The sequence below is a fragment of the Trichosurus vulpecula genome, chromosome 1 (assembly GCF_011100635.1).
Source record: "Trichosurus vulpecula isolate mTriVul1 chromosome 1, mTriVul1.pri, whole genome shotgun sequence".
NCBI classification, from domain to species: domain Eukaryota; kingdom Metazoa; phylum Chordata; class Mammalia; order Diprotodontia; family Phalangeridae; genus Trichosurus; species Trichosurus vulpecula.
Window position 1 is genome coordinate 511,630,331 of NC_050573.1, and position 21,944 is coordinate 511,652,274.

Consider the following 21,944-nt stretch of genomic DNA (forward strand, 5'->3'; position numbering starts at 1 on the left):
ACTATCACATAACAACACCTTGTAAAACATTAGTATTGAAAAGATTGGCCTTTGCTTTCATAGGAAGCTTAGGGTCAATAAAAGAGCTCCGTTATATCCTGAAAGTAATTTGTTCTTATCATTCTTATCAACTCTGGGTTTACTCCTCACCCATCTATACTAACAATTTTGAAGAAGCCTAAATGGTGTCCATCCAAATGCATGTTGAAATTTAGGCAACAGATATTCTTCATCCAGGCCTTTAATTTGAAAGGAAAGCCTGCCTTTTTAAATTTTAGTAGTTCAATCTTTTTCACTTCTGGGAGGGGCGGGGATTTCTTATCTGAAAACATATCTAAAATTATAATAGGAGTCAACAGTAAATAATCTAATATACACTTTAAATAAAAGTAGTCCATAAGGAATCTTGTTTTCTACTTCTTTTGTTTCCTTTTATGACACTTAAGAAGAATGCCAGGACACAATGTAGGCAGCATGGTTTAACTGAAGGAACACTGAGCTTGGAGTAAGAAAATCTGTACTAAAGTCCTAGCTCTGCCATGTACTAGCTATATGACTTTGGGCAAGTCACTTCCCCTTCCTGTGGCATAGTTTCCTCCTCGATAAAATGAGAAGGTTGGACTAGCTGATCTTTAGGGTCATTTCTATTTCAAAATGTTTGATGATGCTAAGTTGGGAAACAAAAGTTAGAATCTTAGCTGTGACAATTACTAGCTGTAAGGCCACAGGCAAGTCAATTAAGCTTTCTGAACCTCAGTTTCTTCATCTGTAAAAGAGGCAGGACAGATGGCCTAGGTTCCTATACTATCTTGACCACACATTGGGCGTGTGATCCTGCACAAATCATTTCACTTCTGGAGTCTCTCAGAAAATTTTCTAGACTCTAAGTCACAGCACAGTGGAGGACGTTCCTGATTAGGAGTTCCATACGCTAAAGAAATCACAAAGATGTTCCACAAAAAAATAATAAAGGTAAGGGTCTATACTCCTGTATTATATAATACCTTCCGTGCTAGAACAATTTTTACAAGAGTCTCTTGCCATGTAGATAGGCCCTAACCTAAGCACACTAGGCTAGCTTTTCTGTCAAATGTATTGAAAGTATTGCATTTAATTGGCCCAGAGGACTAGCCTTGAACTACTCACGTAACTTTCTAGGGCCCAAATATAAGAGCCAAGGCATGAAGAGTGAGGAGTCTGTCCTTCCTTTGATACCATAATGGTAAATGAACAAGCAAAAAACTGCACCACATTGAATCAATGCTAAATTCTTGCTCAATTTCTTTCCATCCTATGGTTAAGTTTACTTCCTTTTGTTAACAATTAAGATAACCTATACATGTCTCTTCTGTTTCAGGCTGAAATCCAAACCATACACGTGGCCTAAATCCTGGTCTAAAACACTAGCACTACTTATATCATGGACTGTTTTGGAGAAAGCACTGTGTCACATAGCTAATAAAGCCTTAACATGTTATTAATATAAATGTGAATTATGAATTACTGACATGACCAATCTGCCTTACACAGGGACAAAGTTTGTGGTTTAGATTTTGGGGATGTATACGGGTAGAGAGTAAGGCAGGCTACAATGCTCCACTATCTGTGAAAATAAAAATATCAATGGGAAGGGCAAGCCATTAAACCATTAGTGAATTATCAGTCATTTTCACCTGAAATGAGATATCTAAAAGCAGAAAAAAAAGAGAGCTCAAAGGAAACGGGCTTGGAGGGTAAAAGAATGGGGAGACTGCCATCAAATGAAAAAAAGCTGTTGAAAATAGCAAAAACAAGTTTCAGGTAGAGGGGGAAGTACTAGATACGGAGTCAAGATCTGGGTTCTAATTCTGGACATGCCACTTACAATTTGTATGACCCCAGGCAAGTCAAAACATCTTTGGACATCAGCTGCCTCATCTGAAAAATGAGGGGGTTAAACTAGATGACCTCTGAGTTTCACTCCAGCTCCAAATCTATGATGCATTCCCTTAGTTCACAATTCTCTCTATAGAGAACTCTGATAGCAAGTGAAGGAATATATCTAACCTAGAAAATAAGGCCAACATTAACAAAAGATACTATGATCACTTCCTTAAATAATAATAAATATTTTAGAAAGAAGAAATAAAGAAAAGTTTTGATTTAATCATAAGATTAAAAATATTAGGGTATTTAAAAATCCAATTTAAGTTGACCATTTAAATGGCATTTTATATACTAAACAAATAATCATTTTGCAAAATGGTCAGTTCAGATTCCTGTATATTTAATACACACTAGTGATTCTTTGCACAAATTTGATTCTGGGCAAATAAGTCATTTAAGACCTCAATGTCCTAAGCAACTCTCTGAGACTAAAGATGCCGAACTGGTGTAGGGGAGCTTTTTCACTGGGAGCTCCCTGCACCAATGAAATCACAAAGCCTGGCAAGAAAAACAAACAAACAAGCAAATCTATGTATGTCTAAGGATTTTCTATCAATCACTACAGCTCAGTTTTTCAAGTCAAATAAAATCTATAGGAAGACAAGTTACTATATAGAGCTATCAATATATTAGATTAAGGAGTCAGCTGCATAAACAGTTTAGCCAATTATAAATAGAGCAGCTGCTTGATTATTTTTTTGAGGGTAGTATGATGTAGTAAAAGGAGTATGGATCAAGAATCAGGAGATAAATTTCTAATCCTAGTTGTGTGATCCTGGGTAACTCATTTACCCTTCCTGAGCTTCAGTTCTCTTATCAATCAAATGTGGAGAGGATCTCTATCCTCCCTCCTACTAGAGCTATTGTGAACAAGGAAATGAAACTGGATTTGAAAGTACCTAACAAAGTAGAAGTACAGAAGTGTTATTCAAAAGGATATCATTAAAACATAGGAAAGTAAAAAAAAAAACATAAGAAAGTAGGAAAGGTGTCAACATGACATTAAGCAAATAACCTGATTTTCAAAAAGGTCTTCTTGCATTTCTTTCCATATTTCTAACTCCAGAGCTGCTTTGTATTCTAGAGTTTCTCGGGGCTCTGCCTGTGTTTCTGTAACACAAGGTGCTTGAGGAGAAAGTGGCTTCTGTTGAATTGCAGCTAAACCCTAGGGGAGAATATTGAGAAAATATTTTAACACTGACATCAGGAATCTTTAAAAGAACCAGTACATAACTAAAAATAGTATATATGTGTATATATCTATCTTTTCACACATGTATATATTCATATATAGAGGTATCTATATATGTATGTGTATATACCTGGGCTGATTCAGATATCAGTATTTCACGTATTTTCACAAGTCCATGGTCTTCTAGAGTCAATGTATAAGAAAGATCTGCTATCCTGTTATTTGTCCTATAAATTAAAATTAAAAAAAAAACTTACAATTCATAACATAAAATTTCTAACATAATTTTCCCTTTTGTTTGAAATATTATTATTTGAAAGCAGGTTTGAGGAGAAACAAGGAGCCCATGCCATTACCCTGACACCACTGCTGCTGAAATTACGGTAGCCTTCTGGTGGGCTGTTAGTGATTTCCATGCCACTTTAATCTCTTGGCTTTCCACCCTTGCCTCAGCTTTTCCACTTCTATTTCAGTTTCCCTAAGTGACAGACTTCAGGACATTTTGGACTCCAGGACATTCACTGGTACTCCTGTTATATATTTCCCAGATGGAAGTTCCATAAACAATTTATCCAATTCCTATACAACAAATATGACCTAGCATCATCTGGCAATCTCTACACTGAATTTGAGCAATTTGGAGGGACTCCAGGAAGTTATAGGAAAAAAAAAAAGGAAACATAGAGGAAATGAACAGATAACTAGGTCAACTTTACCCAGATTCTCGAGTTTTTATAAATTATAGATCTTTGAAAAGCCTTATGAGTACATGAGGTAGAATTTCTTATTACTCTTGCCATAATGAATGATAAGATAATATAATAATACTTAGATTAAGAGTTAAAAATAAAAATTGAGCCATTATCAATTACTTATTTAGATGAATCTGCTATCTTGTCAACGTGAATACTTCCTCTGCTAGTGCAGATCACAAACCCTCCATGCCTTCTTGATCTGTGTATTCTTGTCCATAACTCTCTGCAGAGGACCTGCCCAATGAATTAGAGGTTCTGAGATTCTAAATAGACTAAACTCTGGGAGGGTGAAATTGAATTTTATTTAAATTTTATCTTCTCATGAAGGCATCATTCTTATTCTTTTAATACTTTGGGTATACCAGTATAAGATCTGAGCTGTCCATTTTTTCTTAACTTGCTCTTAACAGAAGGTCACCTTGCCTTCTTTTCTGGTTCCCATGTTCCCTGGTAATATGCTTTGGCTTACTTATCCCCATCATGTATCTTTCCACTTGAGTCACTTATAACTTTGATTCTGAATCTCCCCATCCTATGACCAAGGTGGAAAGATATGGCCCCAATAGGTTCAGAATTGTGGAACGATCATTAATCTGCTCATATCAGCTTAGAGATGAAAAGCAGTGTGACAGAGAACTGCCCTAACAACCAAGAAGACCCACCCTTGATACATCTGGGCAGTGTGGCCATCGGGCGAGTCACAATCTCTCAGTGCTCTAGGCCAGAAGTGACTGAGACCCAAGTTCTCCAGTGCAATAAGAATCAGATTAAAATGTAACTAGGAAATGTTTAGCAAAATAAACAAAAATACAACACAGATAGCATTGATTTGTGATTTTCTAAGTTAATATACCTCCTGAAAGGATCTTTCTCTGCTGTATAATAGTCTCATACTACTGCTCTAATTTAAAACTATAAACTAGAGATGGAGCTAACTACATTGGGGAGGGGCTCTCCACATCTGGAAGGTCGCTATACCAGTGAAATCATAAGTCCAGTCCCCCTCTCTATCAACTTGAAGCTTCACATAGTAGATGACTTTAAGTCCTGCCTCTATGTGACCATGAGCAAATCACTGAACTTTTCAGTGTCCTAGGCAAGTCCCTAAATTTTTCTGCACTAGGAGTTTTCTCTACAAATCAAATTATAGATCTGCCCAAAATAAAATCAACATGAAGGGAAATCTCCAATGGAGTGTTCTAGAGGAATCTCTGTTTGACTCTAGTCTGTTTATTATTTCTATAAATGACTTTGAAAAAGATATAGATGGCAAGTTTATCAAATCTACAGATAAGACATAGCTGGAAAGTTATTTAACATGAGGGATAACCATCAGTATCCAAAAAGATCTCAAATATGGGTCAAATCTAATAAAATTTAATACAGATAAATATAAGGTTTTAAAACTGGGTCAATCAACTCTGGAGGTAGAATACTCTGGAATTCTATCTAGATTGTAAGCTTCAGGAGAATGGAGACAAAATCTTATCTAAATTGTGTATCTTGATTCTGGCAGTGATACAAAGGACACACTGGAAGCTAGAAGACCTATTTGGAGATATTTGCCTGAAAATACAAGTGGATGGGAATGAAGGCCTGCACTGTGATGGTAGCCCAACAAATGTTGCCAGGACAGAATTGACAAGATTTGTTAAGTGGCTGGCTATGAAAAGTAAGGGAGAGGCAGAGAAGCAGAGAGGCACTGGTAAATGGAAAATTAGGACAACTGAGTGAAAAACCAGGAGTGTAAGCCTATGACTGTAATTGGCAGGACTACTGAAGTCACAGCTGATGCTGTTTGGTGTTAGCAATAAAAGACCAAAAATATGTAACAAAGGCATACTGCCTGGCACACAGCAGGTGCTTAGTGCTCTACATATAGTAAATGCCTAATAAATACCTGTTAAATTAATTCAGACTATAATTATTCTTATTGTTTTAGGAACTTCATTATATTCATACATCACTTTTTTGCATGATAAATCCTGAATCAAGCATGAAATGTCTCCAGCCAGTTGTTCACATTTGCAAAAATCCCTCCTAAAGTAGATTTTAAGTCTACTGGTCAAAAGAAGTCAGTAATAATTACTTGATTATGAAAAAAAAACTTTATATTTACATACTGCTTAAAAGTTTTCTAATTGCTTTAAGATCCATTATTTTATTTAATCCTTGTAATTCTTCAAAGTAAGCATAGCAGGTGTTAACTGGTATACTCAAGAACAAAACTGAGGCTCTAAGAATTAAGTTGCTATGCCTAATGGTCACAGTGACAGAGCCATAACTAGTACTTAAGTCACCAGGTAAGCAAAATTTAAAAAATGTCCTATCCCCCTTATGCAAAATTACTGATATAATCAAATCATGTTTTTAAAAAAAAATCAGCATTAATGATTGCATTTACCATCCCTCTTGGAGGCATGTGCTGGTGCTTGATGTTAAAGGAGCTTCAAGAGTGGTAGCTCTATTTCCAGACTACCAATCACTTAAAGTCTGGGCTTATTGAAGTGAGGAGGGGAAGAGAAGTAGGAATAGATCATTTTAATCATAGGTTACTAGTGCTGATCACATTCCTTCTCCTTCTCCAACCTTTTTTTCTTTATAAAGAGGGTGGTGGTAGAAGAAGAAATAATAAGAGCTTATGAGGTGGGAAATAATTAAAAATCATAACAGTTAAGATAAATGGGATAAGCTCACCTATAAAATAGAAGAGGGAAGCAAAGTAAATTTAAAGGAAACAATCCAAAGATATGTTGTTCACAAAAAACATGCTTTAAATATAAAGATTCACAACAAAGCAAAATAAGGGGCTGGAACAGACTATTATGTTCCAGGTAAATTAAAAAAAAAAGCAAGGGTAGCAATCTACAAAAAAGCAACAGTAAAAATAGAGTTTAAAAAGATAAGGAAACTATAATGCTTAAAAATGCCATAAATACTGAAACAGTATCAGTACTTAATATATAAGCACCAAATGACATAATATCTAACTACTTAAAGAAAAATGAATTGAACTGTAGAAATTGAAATAGTAATACAATCATAATAGTTGGGGAGCTCAATAAGCCCTTTTCAGACCTAAAAAAATCTAACAATATAAATGATAAAATAATGGCCTGAACAGAATTTTATAAAGGTTTGAGATGCTGAACCTGTGGCAATTAATGAATGGGAATAAAAATAATATGCGTATTTCTCAGCTGTATGAGCCATCTTTACAAAAATCTACTGTGGGAAAGGGCATAAAGATATCAAATACAGAAAAGTAGAAATATTTTTTTAAAATCCTATATCAACTATATGTAGTAAAAATCTTAAAAGGCATTGGACAAAAGGGATTTAGAGATTAAATAATGTTAAAGGATGGATCAAAGAACAAGTTACAGAAACACTAGATAATTCCATTAATGAAAATGAGAAAATAGGTAGTATTCATATAGGGTTTGAAGATTTGCAAAGCACTTTACAAACAATATCTCATTTCACAACAATCCTAGAAGGAAGGTGTTACTATTTCCATTTTACAGATAAGAAAACTAAGGCAGAAAGAGAATAAGTGACTTACTCAACATCTCACAGCTTGTAAGTATCTGGGGCAGAATGTGAATTCAACTCAGCTATTCCTGATTTCAAGTCTAGCATTATCCACTGCACCAGACAAAACAGTCCTAAGAGGAATATTTCTCTCTCTAAACACTTTCATCAACAAAAGAGAGAAATAATAGATTGAAGAATTGGGCAAATAGCTAAAAAAATGAGAAACACAACAAATCAAAAACCTCCATCAAATACAAATATATAAATTTTATAAGTCAGAAAAGAGATAAACCATTAAAAACAAAAAAAAATTAAATTGATAAAAGGAAGAATTATTCTTTGGAGGTGGGGGGGGAAGGAGAGTGAAGGATAAATTTAGCTAATCTGTTTGAAAAAAAGAGGAAAACAAAAATTTCCAATATAACAAAAAAGAATTAATAGCATCTGAAGAGAGAAAAAAGGATTAGAAAAACATTTTGTTCCATTACATGCCAAAAGCATTGATAAATGAAATTAATATTTACTAAGATATAAAAAACCTAGCTTAAGAGAACATGAACTAGAGAATTTAAATAACCCTACCTCAGAAAAAAAGAAATGAACAAGCAATAAATAATATTCAAAGGGGGTGGAAAGGGGAGATGGTCCATATGAATATAAACAAATATCATCAAAGAATAACTATTTCTAATATTACATAAACGGTTTGAAAAAATAGGGAAAGCAGGGATTCTATTAAATTCCTTCTATGAAACAACTATGGTGCTAATACTTAAACCAGGGAATGATAAATGCAAGAAACTGGAGACTAATGTCCATGATAAACATCAATGTAAAAAATTTTATAAAATATTAGCAAAGAGGTAACAACATTAAAAAAAACAACTATGCTGGATTTATATCAGGAATATAATATTTTAAAAATTCAGTATTAGGAAAAGTATAAACATAATAGACCAAAATAAAAACAAAAACAACAAAACCCACCTAATTATATTGGAAGATGCAGAAAAATAAAGCTTTTGACAAAATACAATACCCCTTTATGTTAAAAAAAATTAAGAAATATAGGAATAAATAGAAAGGGACAGAAACTGGACCTTTGATTTCACTGATAGAGAACTCCCAGGTAAGGAAACTCAATCTACCAAAGTAAATCAGCATCCTCTTTACAACTTTTAGTCTTGGAGAACTGTCTAGAGCACTAAGAAGGTAAATTAGTTACCCAGCATCCATCAAGAGAACAAACTGAACAGAGGACTTTTTGGCTCTGAGGTCAGCTTTCTATGTTCAGGGTTTAATGTGAAGTATACATTTTTACATTGTGAAGTGACAAGATAGAACATTTATCCTCAGTATCGTAGACATTTAATATTAATTAAAAATTTTATTTAAGCATAACTTGTCCTACTATTGTCAGGACAATAGTGTTAAAAAGAGTCATAAAGTATACTTCTTATCACACTACGTCATACTGCCTCTTAGAAATAAACACACTATTCTTAAATATGGTAAGTAGTATCTATCCACATATGAACTAATATTATCTGTAAAGAAAAACAACTTTGAAAGATTAGGAATCCTGGCCAAAGTAACAACCAAACATTTTCCAGAGGACTGATGAGGAAGCAAATTACTCATCTTCTAATAGAGAGGTAGTACACACAAAAGCCAGAAAGAGACAGATTTCTGAATAGGGACACTGGACGTACTCATGTTGTTTGACTGTGCTACAATAGTGATGAAATGATCAACAAGATGAGCTGCTTATCTACAACAGAAGAGGGTGTTCCCTGGCATCACTAGTACTTCTCCCATGCTACATTCTCATGGGACTAAAAAAAAATCAAGTCACTCATGTTTCTAATTGAGTGACTTTACCACCATGAGGTTATTACTTAAATCTGCTTTATATAAAATACCTAGCCATCCTCTCGATGGTCCTTTACTGACAGAATCTGGCCGGGGGGAGATTGCACATTATGAAATTATAACAAAAACCTATAGCTTAAACAGGAAAGAAAAATTCAACAAATGTTTTGTATCTAAAGTATGTGAAGTATGAACTACATTACTCACTATTTCGAAATTGTAATTAAGAACAAGTCAATTGTAAATACCACTTAGTATTTAATATCTCTGTAATATATTCAGGGTTTAATCTGAGGTGCACATTTTCATTCTGTGGAGTAACAAGATGGGAAAGCATTTATCTTAAGCAAAGAAGACATTTAATATTAATTAAAATTTATATTTAAAGATAATTGTCCTACTACTGCAGCCTATAACAAACTTACTACCACTGTGATCTTTGACAAGTTAACCCCTTAGGCCCCAGTTCCCCCATTTGTAAAATTGGAGGGATGGACTAGAAATACTTTGAGATTCCTTACAGCTCTAGGTCTCTTAATTCTACCAAATCAAATTGACATTTTTTTTTGTTTTTTTGTTGTTTAGTCATTTCAGTCATGTCTGACTCTTCATAACCCTACTTAGGGTTTTCTTGGCAAAGCCCCTACAATGGTTTGCCATTTCCTTCTCCAACTCATTTTACAGATAAAGAAACTGAGGCAAAGAGGTTTAAGTTACTTGCCCACAGTCACACAACTAGTAAGTGTCTGAGGCTAAATTTAAACTTAGGTCTTCCTTAGGTCTATCCACTGTACCACTTAGCTGACCTTTTTTCTTTTAAGGACAACATAATACTGTGGAAAGAAGAGTAGATTTGGAGCTGAAGTGGGCTCAAATCCAAACTCTACCACTTATTACTTATGTGATTTTGGGCAAATATTATGTTAATGGGAATGGGAAGATCTCTCCCATCCATTAGTAGGCCTATGTGACCTGCTTTGAGCCAGAGTCACATGGAAGCCTGTGGTGGGAGGAGCTGCAGAAGGGTGGAGCAGGAAGTGGGGGGGGGCTGGGAGAGAGATGAGGCAGAGAGAGCAGAGGAGCTAGCAGGGGTGAGAGAAGGGCATTTGGCCTGGGGGAGCTTGCTTGTGGGGAGGCCTGACTGAGGGAAGGCTTGGGGATGGCAGTGCCCCTTGTCTTGGTTTCGTCTTCCATAAAGAGTCTGTTACATCTTGCGATTCAAACCTGGGAACACGCTGGCACACTCATAGCAGCCACTGTGGGTATCACATTGTCGATATAGCAAGTCACATCACCTTTCTATATCTGCAAAACGAGGGCTTCAACCATGATTTTTAACATCCTTTCTAGCTCTAAATCTATTATTCCAACTTTATCAAAGAATTTGAATCCCAAGACAAGACAGAAATAGGAGGAAAATGTATAAAAACAGTATAAGAGATTACCATGCACTATACTAATGATATTTTTATTTTGTGTAGCCAGGATGAACATAGGTATTGGAAGGTTATGTTAAAATAGAAATATAATAAAAATACTACCCTTGTGCTGCTGTAACAGGAACCTTTTCACTGTAAGTTTGTCGCCAACACTGTTCACCATGAGCACCTAAAAACCGGGTTTTTTCTAAAGACAAGACATTTGAAAGCTGAATTCTTGCAATTCCAAGAAGTAAGTCTTTGGCCATTTTGTCCTTATGCCACAGTTCAACAAGCAGTGGTAACCTATGGATAAAGAGAAAATTTTTCACAAGAACATAGTTGAAATCACAAAAGAGAGATCTAACTTCATTGAATCAAATGTTTTGCATTTCCTTGGCTTAGATTGAGATGACACGACTCCTTGCAATGTCTTCCTAATCATTTTGAATGAAAAGTGCATGTAGCAAATATGAATAATTATTAATATATCTGGGTCTATATACCTTAAAGAAAAAATTATTTACAATTTGTTCTTAGGTTTAATTTTTAATTTTTCCCATTCTTCTTTCTGAAATGTGTAAATTTGAATGGAATTATTTTGAGCAGAGAATGCTTCCCGTAGGTAATTTCAACTTTTCTGTTATCTAGACAGAGGCATCTCCTCCTTATTCCAGATAAAAAACTTGGGACATAGATATTTTGGATGACATGCCAAGGGCATGCATGCACTTCATCAGTGACAGAGCCAGGAATTCATCTTCGTTCAACTTTTCAACTCTACATGTACACTAAATTAGGAGTCACCAACAGTATTTTTCAACAGTCCTTCCTCATATAAATCTTCTATTTCTGCTAATTCATCAATCCAAATCCTGACAAATTAAATAATATTAAAAATTAAAAACATCATCTTTAGCCTTAAATAGAATATTGGAAGCACAGCTGTTAAGAGATTTTTTAAAAGGAAATCTTGTCTTTTAAAATGTTCAAAATAAAAAAAATGTTCAAAATGATTTTAGTTCTTTCCTATGAGATTTCCTTTATATATGAATACAAATTAATAATTTTTATATGTAATACATTTATGAAACCTCATTATTTAATCACACATATAGACAGTACCTCAAGAAGGTATCTTGGAGTTGATGAGGCAAAGTAGCAAAATCAAATGCACAGTAAGACTGAGGAAGAAAAACCTCCATATTTTTCCGAACTTCTACAGGTGGATTGGTCATGATAGGAGCAGCACTTCCAAAGAACGGATAGGAATACCTAGTACCACATAAAAATTATGCAGATTGTTTAAGGATATGATTATAAAGATGTAAATTCTGACTAAGAAAAAATCTAATTGGAAATAATAAAATGAAATGGAAGTAAAAATGAACAAAAAAAAGGGATAACATTAATTAAGCTTATATTGTATTTATATACATCTCAATCTTTTGGATAAAATTATACTAACTTGATAAGAAAAACATTTTCAAATTTCCTTACAACATACTGAATTTATGCAAATGCATCAAAAAATTATGTTTATTGAACATGAAATAGGATTAGTCACTTTAGCTTTAGTCTTCAAAAAAATTCCAAACACTACACTGGCTCTGGTATCTAAGGATCTGTATATGCCTGAGTCTCAACAGTACAACTGATTCTGACTGTGGGTAAGTGTCTTAATCTGCTAGGCCTTAGTTCTCTTATCTGTAAAATGAGAGGATTTAGTCAAATGATTTCTTAATTTCCTTACAACACTAAATCTGTGATATGATCAGTAACTATTGAATATAAAATAAAATCTTTAAATAAGCATAAGAAGAGTGTCTATTTCCACAGCACTAGTATTCTAAAAAGGTATAAATTCAATATTCCCAGAAGAATAAGACAAACTTGACATTATTCTTCTCATTTTTCACAGGTGGAGAAGCATAATAATAACTTAAGTACATGTAGGGCTTTATAGTTCCAAATTTTGGGCTTTTCATATATATATATTCTCTTATTTGACTCTCACAACTACCCTGCAAAGTAGGGGAAGAAGCACAGTGCAGTAGAAGGAATAAAAACACTGGAGGTCTGAGGATTGGATGGAAGGAAGGAAACAAGTCTACTATGTATCAGGCACTGTTTTATGCACTTGCCAATACCTCATTGCATCCTCACAACACTCCTAGAAGAGGTACTATTACTATCCCATCTTAGAGTTGATAAAAACTGAGGCAGAGAGAGGTTTAAGTGACTTCTCAACGTCACACAACTACATACATATATACATACATACATATATATATATATACACATACATACATACATATATATACACATACCCACATAGTGTTATTTATATATATGTATATATATACACACATGTATGTATATACATACATACACATACATATGCACATATACGTATATAAATACACACACACACATATATATACATATATATATATATATATATATATATATATATATATATACATAAGCCATATTTGAATTCAGATCTTCCTGACTCTAGACCCGGAGCTCTATCCACTGAACCACCCAGTTCCTTTCAAACCTGGGTTCAAATTTCTGATCTGTCACTTATCTTTGAGATGCTGGGCAAATCATTCAAAAATGTTAGGGCTTAATTTTCTCATTTTTCAAGAACAGGAGGTTAGATTCTGTGGCCTCTAAGATCCCTTCTTCCTTTAATGCAATGGTACTAAGTATTATCTTGGTTTTACAGATTAAAGATTTAATTTAAAAAATCTTAGGCTTAAAGAGATTTACTTGGCTAATGACCAGAAAGCTTCTGATGGCAACTCCAATGCCTCTTTGACTATACTACACAGAAATGTTATTGTTTCAATATACACACCAAGTTAAAGAAAAGGCTGGTATAAGAACTGATATCTTTTCTAATTATCTGAGGTCAATGCTATAATTTCTACATTTGTCTTTGCTTTTAGCAGACTAAATGTCCCAATTACCCAAGAACCTTAGGTAACTCTAAAAGTATTCATTCATGTGAACATGCCTTAGAACAGAGGATGTAGAATGGGCTGAAGTAACAACTGGAATGCAAAAAAAGTAAAGAATTCTAAAAAGGATACTCATTCACTTTCAGGTTACATGAGCAAGAAGATGAGATAGCCATTTTACCAACTCCCCCCAACTCTTAAACCTTTCAAAAAGAGAAATCATGACAAAGATAAAGCAAATCCATCTGTCTCCATGATCTAGGACAGGGCTGTCTGTAAGAAATGGGAGGAGGAGTTTTGTTTCCACAGAACTGAAGGTGTACTCCCCCCCTTTCCCCACCCCAGCTTTAGCAGAAACCAGGCCTCAAGGTCGGTCAGGTGAGAGGTCAGAGGCTTGTACGCATGTGCATGCTTTTTGAGAAGGCAGTCAGGGGAATTAGAGAGGCCAAACAGCTTGAACCAGTTCAAGCTTATCTAGGGACTGGTCTTGGTCAAGAATCCAGGCCTACTGATTTGCATAATTTGCATACATTCAAGAGGGAAAGTAGGGGAAGTAAAAGAACGTAGTTTAATCCTAAACTAAGACAAGGAAAATCCAATTAACTTCACTTTTGCTTCTGTATCCTTATTATCCTACCTGTATAAACCGTATAACCTAGGAAAACTATGTCAAAAATAAAGATTGTAAACTAACCATAACTCTAGTAGGAGTGGAGGGAATGGTTACCCCTGCTCCTGCAGCTGTATCCATGTGAGTGTTCCAGTGAGCACTACACCTGCTCTCGCGAGGAGTGTAATAATATGCCTTCCTCTGCCCACTCTGGTTCTGAGTTCTTTGGGTGAGAATGGGCAAATCACATGGATTTTCCTAAGGTTAAGGAAAGGAAAGCAATAAGTAGCAGAAGCTCGTCTCAGGCTTACTTCCTGTTCCTACCTTGGGGAGTCCTGTGATTCCCACTGCGGTGTTAAGAGGGTGACCACTCAGGATTTCCATGGGGAACTCTGTGGTCTGCACAGCCTTCTTAAGGGGACATCACTTGGGACTTCTGGCCCTGTCTTGGGAGCCTTGTGATCTTACTGCTGTTTTAAGGGGCCATCACTTCGGTCCTCCTTAGGGTCTGACCCCTTGGGGGCCCTGTGATCCCCACAGATTGAGGGGGGGCTACCACTTGGTCTTCCTCTGGAAGTCCTGTGGTCTGTACAGCCTTCCCTAGGGATTATCACAGGGTTCTTCCTCAGGACTTTGGCCCTGCCTAGGAAGTCCAGTGATCCCCAAAACCGCATTTTCTCACAATTTGGGGAAGTCCAGTGATCCCCAAAATCGCGTTTCTCACATGTCCAACCTTAGGTTTCTATTGAAATAACAGACAATATATTTTGATTTGCCATTTTAGTGAGAACTCTGCCATAGCTCAGCTCTGTTTACTAAAGAATTTATGTAAATTTCTATGCTTGTAGGCCGGCCACATAAATCAGCATTTTGGACTACTCTGATCTAGGACACTCAGAATCCAAACAAAGGCTTAAAAGAAAAAGCCTAAAACCCATGAATTAACACTCATTGACCCTGAGCTTCCTCAGTGCTCCTTCTCCAAGTCCCATGCTACCAGCAATGAAGCTGCACTAGCAGCCAGGAGGCCATAGCTGCTCAGGAGCAATGGGGCCATAGCACCACAGCACCAGCGCTGCAGAATTCTAAACTGCCAGGCCAGGGAAGCCAACCCAATAGCATCAGCAAAATCAGAGCCAGGTCAACAATGTAACACTAAAAGAGCCAGTGATGCGGGCATGGGTAGGTGGGTGGGAATAAAGCTTGCAAACCTCTGAAATGCCCCAGTCAGGCCAAAGAACCAAGGAAGAGAGGGAGTGGGACAGGACACCAGGAAAGGACACTGTGTGTGTGTGTGTGTGGGGGGGGGGGAGGCGGGGTTGGTGCTGCAGCGTGTGTAGCACTCAAGTATGCCTGAAAGAAAAGCTGCTTTTGACCACTCAAAAGTCACTGGAGGCAAAGACCAAGGCTGGTAAATTGTGTGCATTACCCAGCCTGGGAAGATGCTGAGATACTCAGAGATCCATCTCTCAAGAAAACCACAATCAATCAGAGGGGAGTGGGTCAGCAAGTGACTGACAGGAGGAAATAAGGAAGGAAAAAATGAATGAAACTACAAAAGATTCAGGAAGAAGAAAACTCAAAAACCTTGAAGATAAATCAACAGGAAAAGCTGTGACAACAGAAGGACACATAGTCTCCAGATACAGTAAATTAGTTCAGATATCTTTGAATAAATATTGAAAAACCAAGGAGAGGACCCTATGAAATATGAGACATGTAGAGCCACGACATCACATTCTCAAGTAGTTCAAAAGGGAAAGGAGAATTATGAGAATAGAATTAACAGCCTGTACAGGAAGAACACTGTGTAGAATAGAAAAACTGGAGTATTCAACGGCAAGTAACAAAAGCAAAATAATAAAAGAGAGAGTAACAGATTGGGAAGGCAAATCCACAGACGTGAAAGACACTCTAGGAGAAGCAAAAAACAGTAACATTAAAAGGAAATACACTCACTGTGCAAGTGAGACATGCTGATCTTGAAGATATGGTATACAAAGAACAACCTGGGAATCACAGGTCTCCCAGAACACAACAGGGCAAAGACCTTAATCCTATCATGAAGGAAATGGGAAAGAGCTGCCCAGGACTTCTGAACACAGAAAATGAAGTATCTAGTGAAAGAATTTATAGATCGCCATCAGAAAGAAAAAAAAACCCAAAGCTGCAAACGACAATGCAGTTAAAGTTAACAATTCAATTCAGAAACAAGCTCTGCAAGCAATCAGGAGAAAGCCATGCAAACACAAAGAAAAAGACATTTGAATAATGCAAGACTATTCTGAACCTACCAGCAAATGTAATGGAAAGACAAGCAAAGAAGCTCAAGATGCAAGCCAGGGTGACTTATTCTGCAAAACTAAGATTAACCATGCATGAAAAAAGATGGATGTTCAATAATAAAGAGGGCATTTGAAACATTTTTAAAAAGAAAAACCTGAACTGAAGAAATTTGAACATCCCAAACAACAGAAATGCAGAAAGAATTAGTAAATCCAGAAGCTAAGGACAGCAACAGAATGATGGCTGAGAGACCAGTAATAGACTTCTTTCTAAACATACACACAAAAGTGAAAGAAGAAATCTGGCTGAGGTCACAGAAAGAAGCAGATAACAGGCATTATAGATGGAACCCTGTTGATACTCTGTCTACAATGAAACAATGTTTTTTGCAGTACTGTAATACAAGGAAAATTAGGAAAGCCTGAGTAATCCCTAGCTACTGACAAGCACCCCCAGAAAGAATGGACTCAGGTATCTTTGGCATTTAGCAAACCCCCTGGGACTCCATGACTCCACCAAGGAATGTCAATAGATAGGACCATCCCACTGAAGGATAACCTGGCAAACCCTTTCTAGCAGATATCCCTGGGGCTCCGTGACTCCACCAAGGAATGTAAATGAGATTATCCCACTAGTATGATAACCTGACTGAATCTTTTGATCAGCCAGGACCTTTGTTCCTGTTTCCCTGCCCTGTACCCCCATATATCCTATATAAGCCAAGCCATCACCCCAACACAGGGCCATCGATTTGTGGTGCAGTACCCCAATGGCCGCCGGCTAATAAATTCTCCACTTAAAACTTATACTCTGTGGTGTGTCTCGCTCGCTTCTGGTACAACAGTACTATAATAAAATATGGGGTTCATAATATATGAAAGGAGGCAGGGAGCAGAGAAATAGAGAGAAGTGTGTGATATGCTAGTGTTAAATCAAAAACTAGTACTGAGGTGACTCCTGTAGTCTCAGAAAGAGAAGAGCCTGCAGGGGACCGGGTGCCGAGGAGGAGAAAACTTGAAAAGGGGAAAGGAAGGTGGTATTATTTTGGTAGTGGGAGGGGAAAGAGAATGGTCTGTGAAGGGAGATGGGAACCTTATACTGGGTATAGTTTGGGGGATTTGGTACTCGAAAAGTTATTTGCCTTACAATGGGAGGGGGGAGTTAAAATTCCTGGGGGCAACTGGCATCTGAAGGAGTGGGAAAGAGTGGAGATAGGGAGGAGATTTCTAGGCAAATGTGGAACAAAAGGTAAGGGGAGGGGGGAATACAGATCAGTGGTGGGCTGAACAGAAAAGGCCATGGTGAGGGAGTCTTCTCAGACACCTGCAACATTTGACATTGTTCTAGAAACGAGGCACAACAGAAAAGGAGACTCCATAGGGCAAGTTCTATGAGGTAGTGCAGAAATCCCTAGAGTGGAGAGCCTAGAAGTGATACCTTCGAAGCTTTGATTGAATGAGAAATACAGAGAAAAGAGAGAGATCAGATAATTATTGCAGTTCTAAATCAGAAAATAAGGATCTAAAGTAGAGGGAAAGAGATGACTTATTAAAGAGAACAAGAAAAATCATTTTTAAAAGGGGCACAAAAAATGAAATAAAAAAATTAGCAAGACTAGTAGAAGGGGTGGGGCGGCGGGGGAGGAGGAAAGGGAAATCTACTTGTCAAATTGAGGGCAATCACATAACTATTGTTTCACAGATGACACACAGGAGGCACTGGAGTTTTTGGACTCCAGCCTCTAAAAGCTTCACTCTTGATCTGGTCAGACAAGAACAGGAAGACAGCTTCAGAGGGGTTAATAATCTTACTTTATTCTACTCTAGTCTTCTCAGAAGGGTTGCTGATAATGGGAGCACCTCCCTAATCACCCTTCTCTCAGGGACAGGTGAGAAGGGAGGGCAACTACCCCTACACCTGGATGAAGTCAATCGAGACAGGCACAGCATTCCAGTTTGTGCACTCCCTAAATCCCTTCAAGCCTCAATGGGGGCCAGTTGAGGCAGGTACATGCTTTCCTCCACGCATTACCCAAATCCCAAATGGGTTCCCCTACAGATTCCCCGTGGTTTCCCCCTCGCTGACCAGTGCCCACCTGCTTTATAGGGCAATAGACAAAGACAGCATCTTGCCAACATTAAGCTCACAGGTTAACTTTAGCAATATCACCACTCTGCACAAGCCTCGTAAATATCACACGGCACCCCTACATCTTACCATGCAGCCTCAGTAGGACTGTCTATCACTATGATTCTAGGAATTACTATCTAGGATCCTTGGGGCTATTCTGGGAGTTATTATCTAACACCTGGAAACCAGACATTGCCATGGCCATGGATCCTGAGAAACTAACTCTAAAAGGATAACAAGATCCTCCTTAATTACAACTATATACAACCAAGAAAGAAAAAGGAACCAATAAGCAAAATTCTAAAGGGAAAGAGCTAACAAGAGAGAGGAAAAGGGGTGACAATGGGAACAGAACTACCTTATAAAAAGATGAAAGTAAAGTAACTGAAGGATCTTAATACTGTGTTTATAGCAAAAGGGGAAAGGAGAGAGGATCATAACTTGAATTAAAAAAAATTAAAGACAGATGGAAGAACATATAAACCTAAATCAGAACTTTAAATGTGAATGGATTAGCCAATCCAATAAAATAAAAAGGGGACAAACTGGATAAGAAAACAAAACCCTACTTCTTGCTTACAAGAAACATATTTAAAAAACAAAGACATACACAAAATAAAACTGATTTATAAAAAATTTAGCATGCATATAAATTGCAATCATGAAAGCTGACAAGATAAAAATAAAATAAGATAAACAAGGATAAACAAGGAAACTTATATTATGCTGAAAAGAACCATGGAAAACAAATCAATGTCAGTAATAAACTTATATACTCTAAATGCCTCAGAAAACAAATTCAGAGAGGAAATATCATCTGAGGTACAAAAAGACACAAACAATAACACAGGCCTGCACAACATACAGCCCGCAGGCCACTTGCAGCCCACCAAAGGATTTTGGGCATAAAAAATTTGGGTTGGAACTGAGCAGTCTCCTGTTTGCCACATGGCCTGAGGCAACCAACCATCATCAGTCTGTCTCTAGTTTAACCTATCTGCAGCCCAAAGAAGTTTAGGGTATCTTAATTTTGGCCCTTACCTACTGCCAAGTTGTGCAGATCTACAATAACATAATAGTTATAGGAGATTTCAATCTCTCTCTCTCTCTGTCTCTCTCTCTCTCTCTCTGTCTCTCTCTGTTTCTCTTTCTCTCTCTCAATTTTGGACAAATCTAACAGAAAGATAAAAGGGAAAACAAAGAATTGAAAAAATTGCTAGAGAAACTAAGAGTTAAAGACTAATAGAAATTTGTAAATGGAACAATGAAAGAACATACATATTCTCAGCACCACATGAAACACTTAAAACTGACCATGTGCTAGGGCACAGGGATATTACAAACAAATGTAAAAAGGTAGAAACTGCAAATATAGTCTTTATAGACCAAAATACAAATAAAAATGTAATTGGTTCAAGGACCACAGAAGATACTGATCCAAATGGATATTTAACAATGAAATCCTAAATGAATAAATCAAAGAACAAATAAAAGAAAATCATAATGATGAAACAACATAGCAAAGTTTCTGGGATGCAGCTAAAACAATCCTCAGGGGAAAAATCAAAACCTTAACACACATTAAAAAACAGAAAAAGAAAGGATTAATGAACCGGATATTCATTAAAAAATGAAACCCAACAAATAAACATTAGCCTAAAATAAGCACAAAGAGGAAGTATTAGAAATTAAAAATGAAATAAATTAGAAATGAAAAACCTACAGAAATGATAAGTAAAAATAAAAGCTTTTTCTTTGAAAAGAAATGATAAATAAAAATAAAACTTTTTCTTTGAAAAAGACTAATAAAATTGATAAACTCTTAGATAATTTGATTAAAAAGTCAGCAAAAAATCAAATTAATAGCAAATGAACAACATGTAATCATAGAAAAATAAGAAGAAATAAAAAGAATAATCAGAACACATTGTACACAGTTATATGTTAACAAAACTGAGGACACAAAAGAAACAAAGGAATACCTTCAAAATATAAAGTATCCAAACTACAGAAGACCAGATAGAGTTCTTAAATAACTCAATCACAGAAAAGGAAATAGATCTAGCTGTAAAGGAACTAAGAAAGTAAAAATACTCTTGGTCCTAACGGATGCACAGAATTTTATCAAACTTCTAAAGAGCAGTCAGTACCCATATTTCACAAATTATTCTTAAAAATTGACAAACTGATAAAGAAAGCACCAGAACCCTTTTATGAGACAATATAGTCCCAGTACCTAAACCAGGAAAAGATAAAACACAGAAAGAAAACTACAGACCAAGAGCATTGATGAATATTGACTCAAAAACTTTATAAACAAAATCCCAGAAAACAAACCAAAGAAATTTATCTAAGAAATCATTTATTATGATCAAGTGGGATTTTTAACAATTATGAAAAGATGGTTCAACATTAGGAAAACAATCAACAAAATTAACCATTAATATTAAAACCCCAAACATCCCAAACTACATCATCATCTCAACAGACACAGAAAAAACCTTTGGCAAAATACAGTACTGTTTTATGCCAAAAAACCATACAAAGTATTGGCATTTTGACGTTTTTAAAAAATACAGTAAAAAGCATTATCTAAAACCAAAAGCAAGCAGCATACGCAATTGGGGATACACCAGAACCTTTTCCAACAAATACAGAAGTAAAGCAAGGATGCCCACTCTCCTCACTTATCTTTTGATATTCCTCTGGAAATGCTACAATAGCAATAAAACAAGAGAAAGGAATTAGAGGAAAAAAGATAGGTAAAGAGGAGATAAAACTATACTTGGAAAACTCCAGGGAATAGGCAAACATATTGAGAGAATTAATAGCTTCAGCAAAGTTGAAGGCTACAAAATAAGATCTCAAAAATCAACAGTATTTCCATATAATAACAAAACATGAGAAACAAAAATAAAGAGAAATCTTATTCCAAATAACTGCAAAATGCATAAAATATCCGGGAATCAACCTTCCAAAGCACACGAAAGACTTATATAGATTTCACAAAATACTCCTAATGAAATAAAGAATAACTTAAATAGCTGGAGGGACCAGACTGTGCCAATATGATAAAAATGACAACACTACCAAAATTAATTTATTCTTTTAATGCTATACCAATCAAATTACCAAACGGATACTTTACAGAACTTGATAAAAATAATAACAAAATTCATTTGAAAAAAACAAAAGACCTAGAATATCAACAGAAATGATGAAAAGAAGTATGGACAAAGGGGGAATAGC

General features: G+C 36.1%; 1 protein-coding gene across 2 annotated transcripts in view; it reads right to left on the reverse strand.

Moving 5' to 3' along the window:
- CEP120 (centrosomal protein 120) overlaps positions 1 to 21,944 on the reverse strand; it is a 107,407-nt gene that overhangs the window by 36,417 nt on the left and 49,046 nt on the right. For both annotated transcript variants that reach the window (XM_036740881.1, XM_036740882.1), the window contains 4 exons: positions 11,826 to 11,975; positions 10,824 to 11,006; positions 3,249 to 3,345; positions 2,942 to 3,091 (listed from right to left, as the gene is read on the reverse strand). In XM_036740881.1, coding sequence (XP_036596776.1) covers positions 2,942 to 3,091; positions 3,249 to 3,345; positions 10,824 to 11,006; positions 11,826 to 11,975 — 580 coding nt within the window. The remainder of the gene's footprint in view (positions 1 to 2,941; positions 3,092 to 3,248; positions 3,346 to 10,823; positions 11,007 to 11,825; positions 11,976 to 21,944) is intronic.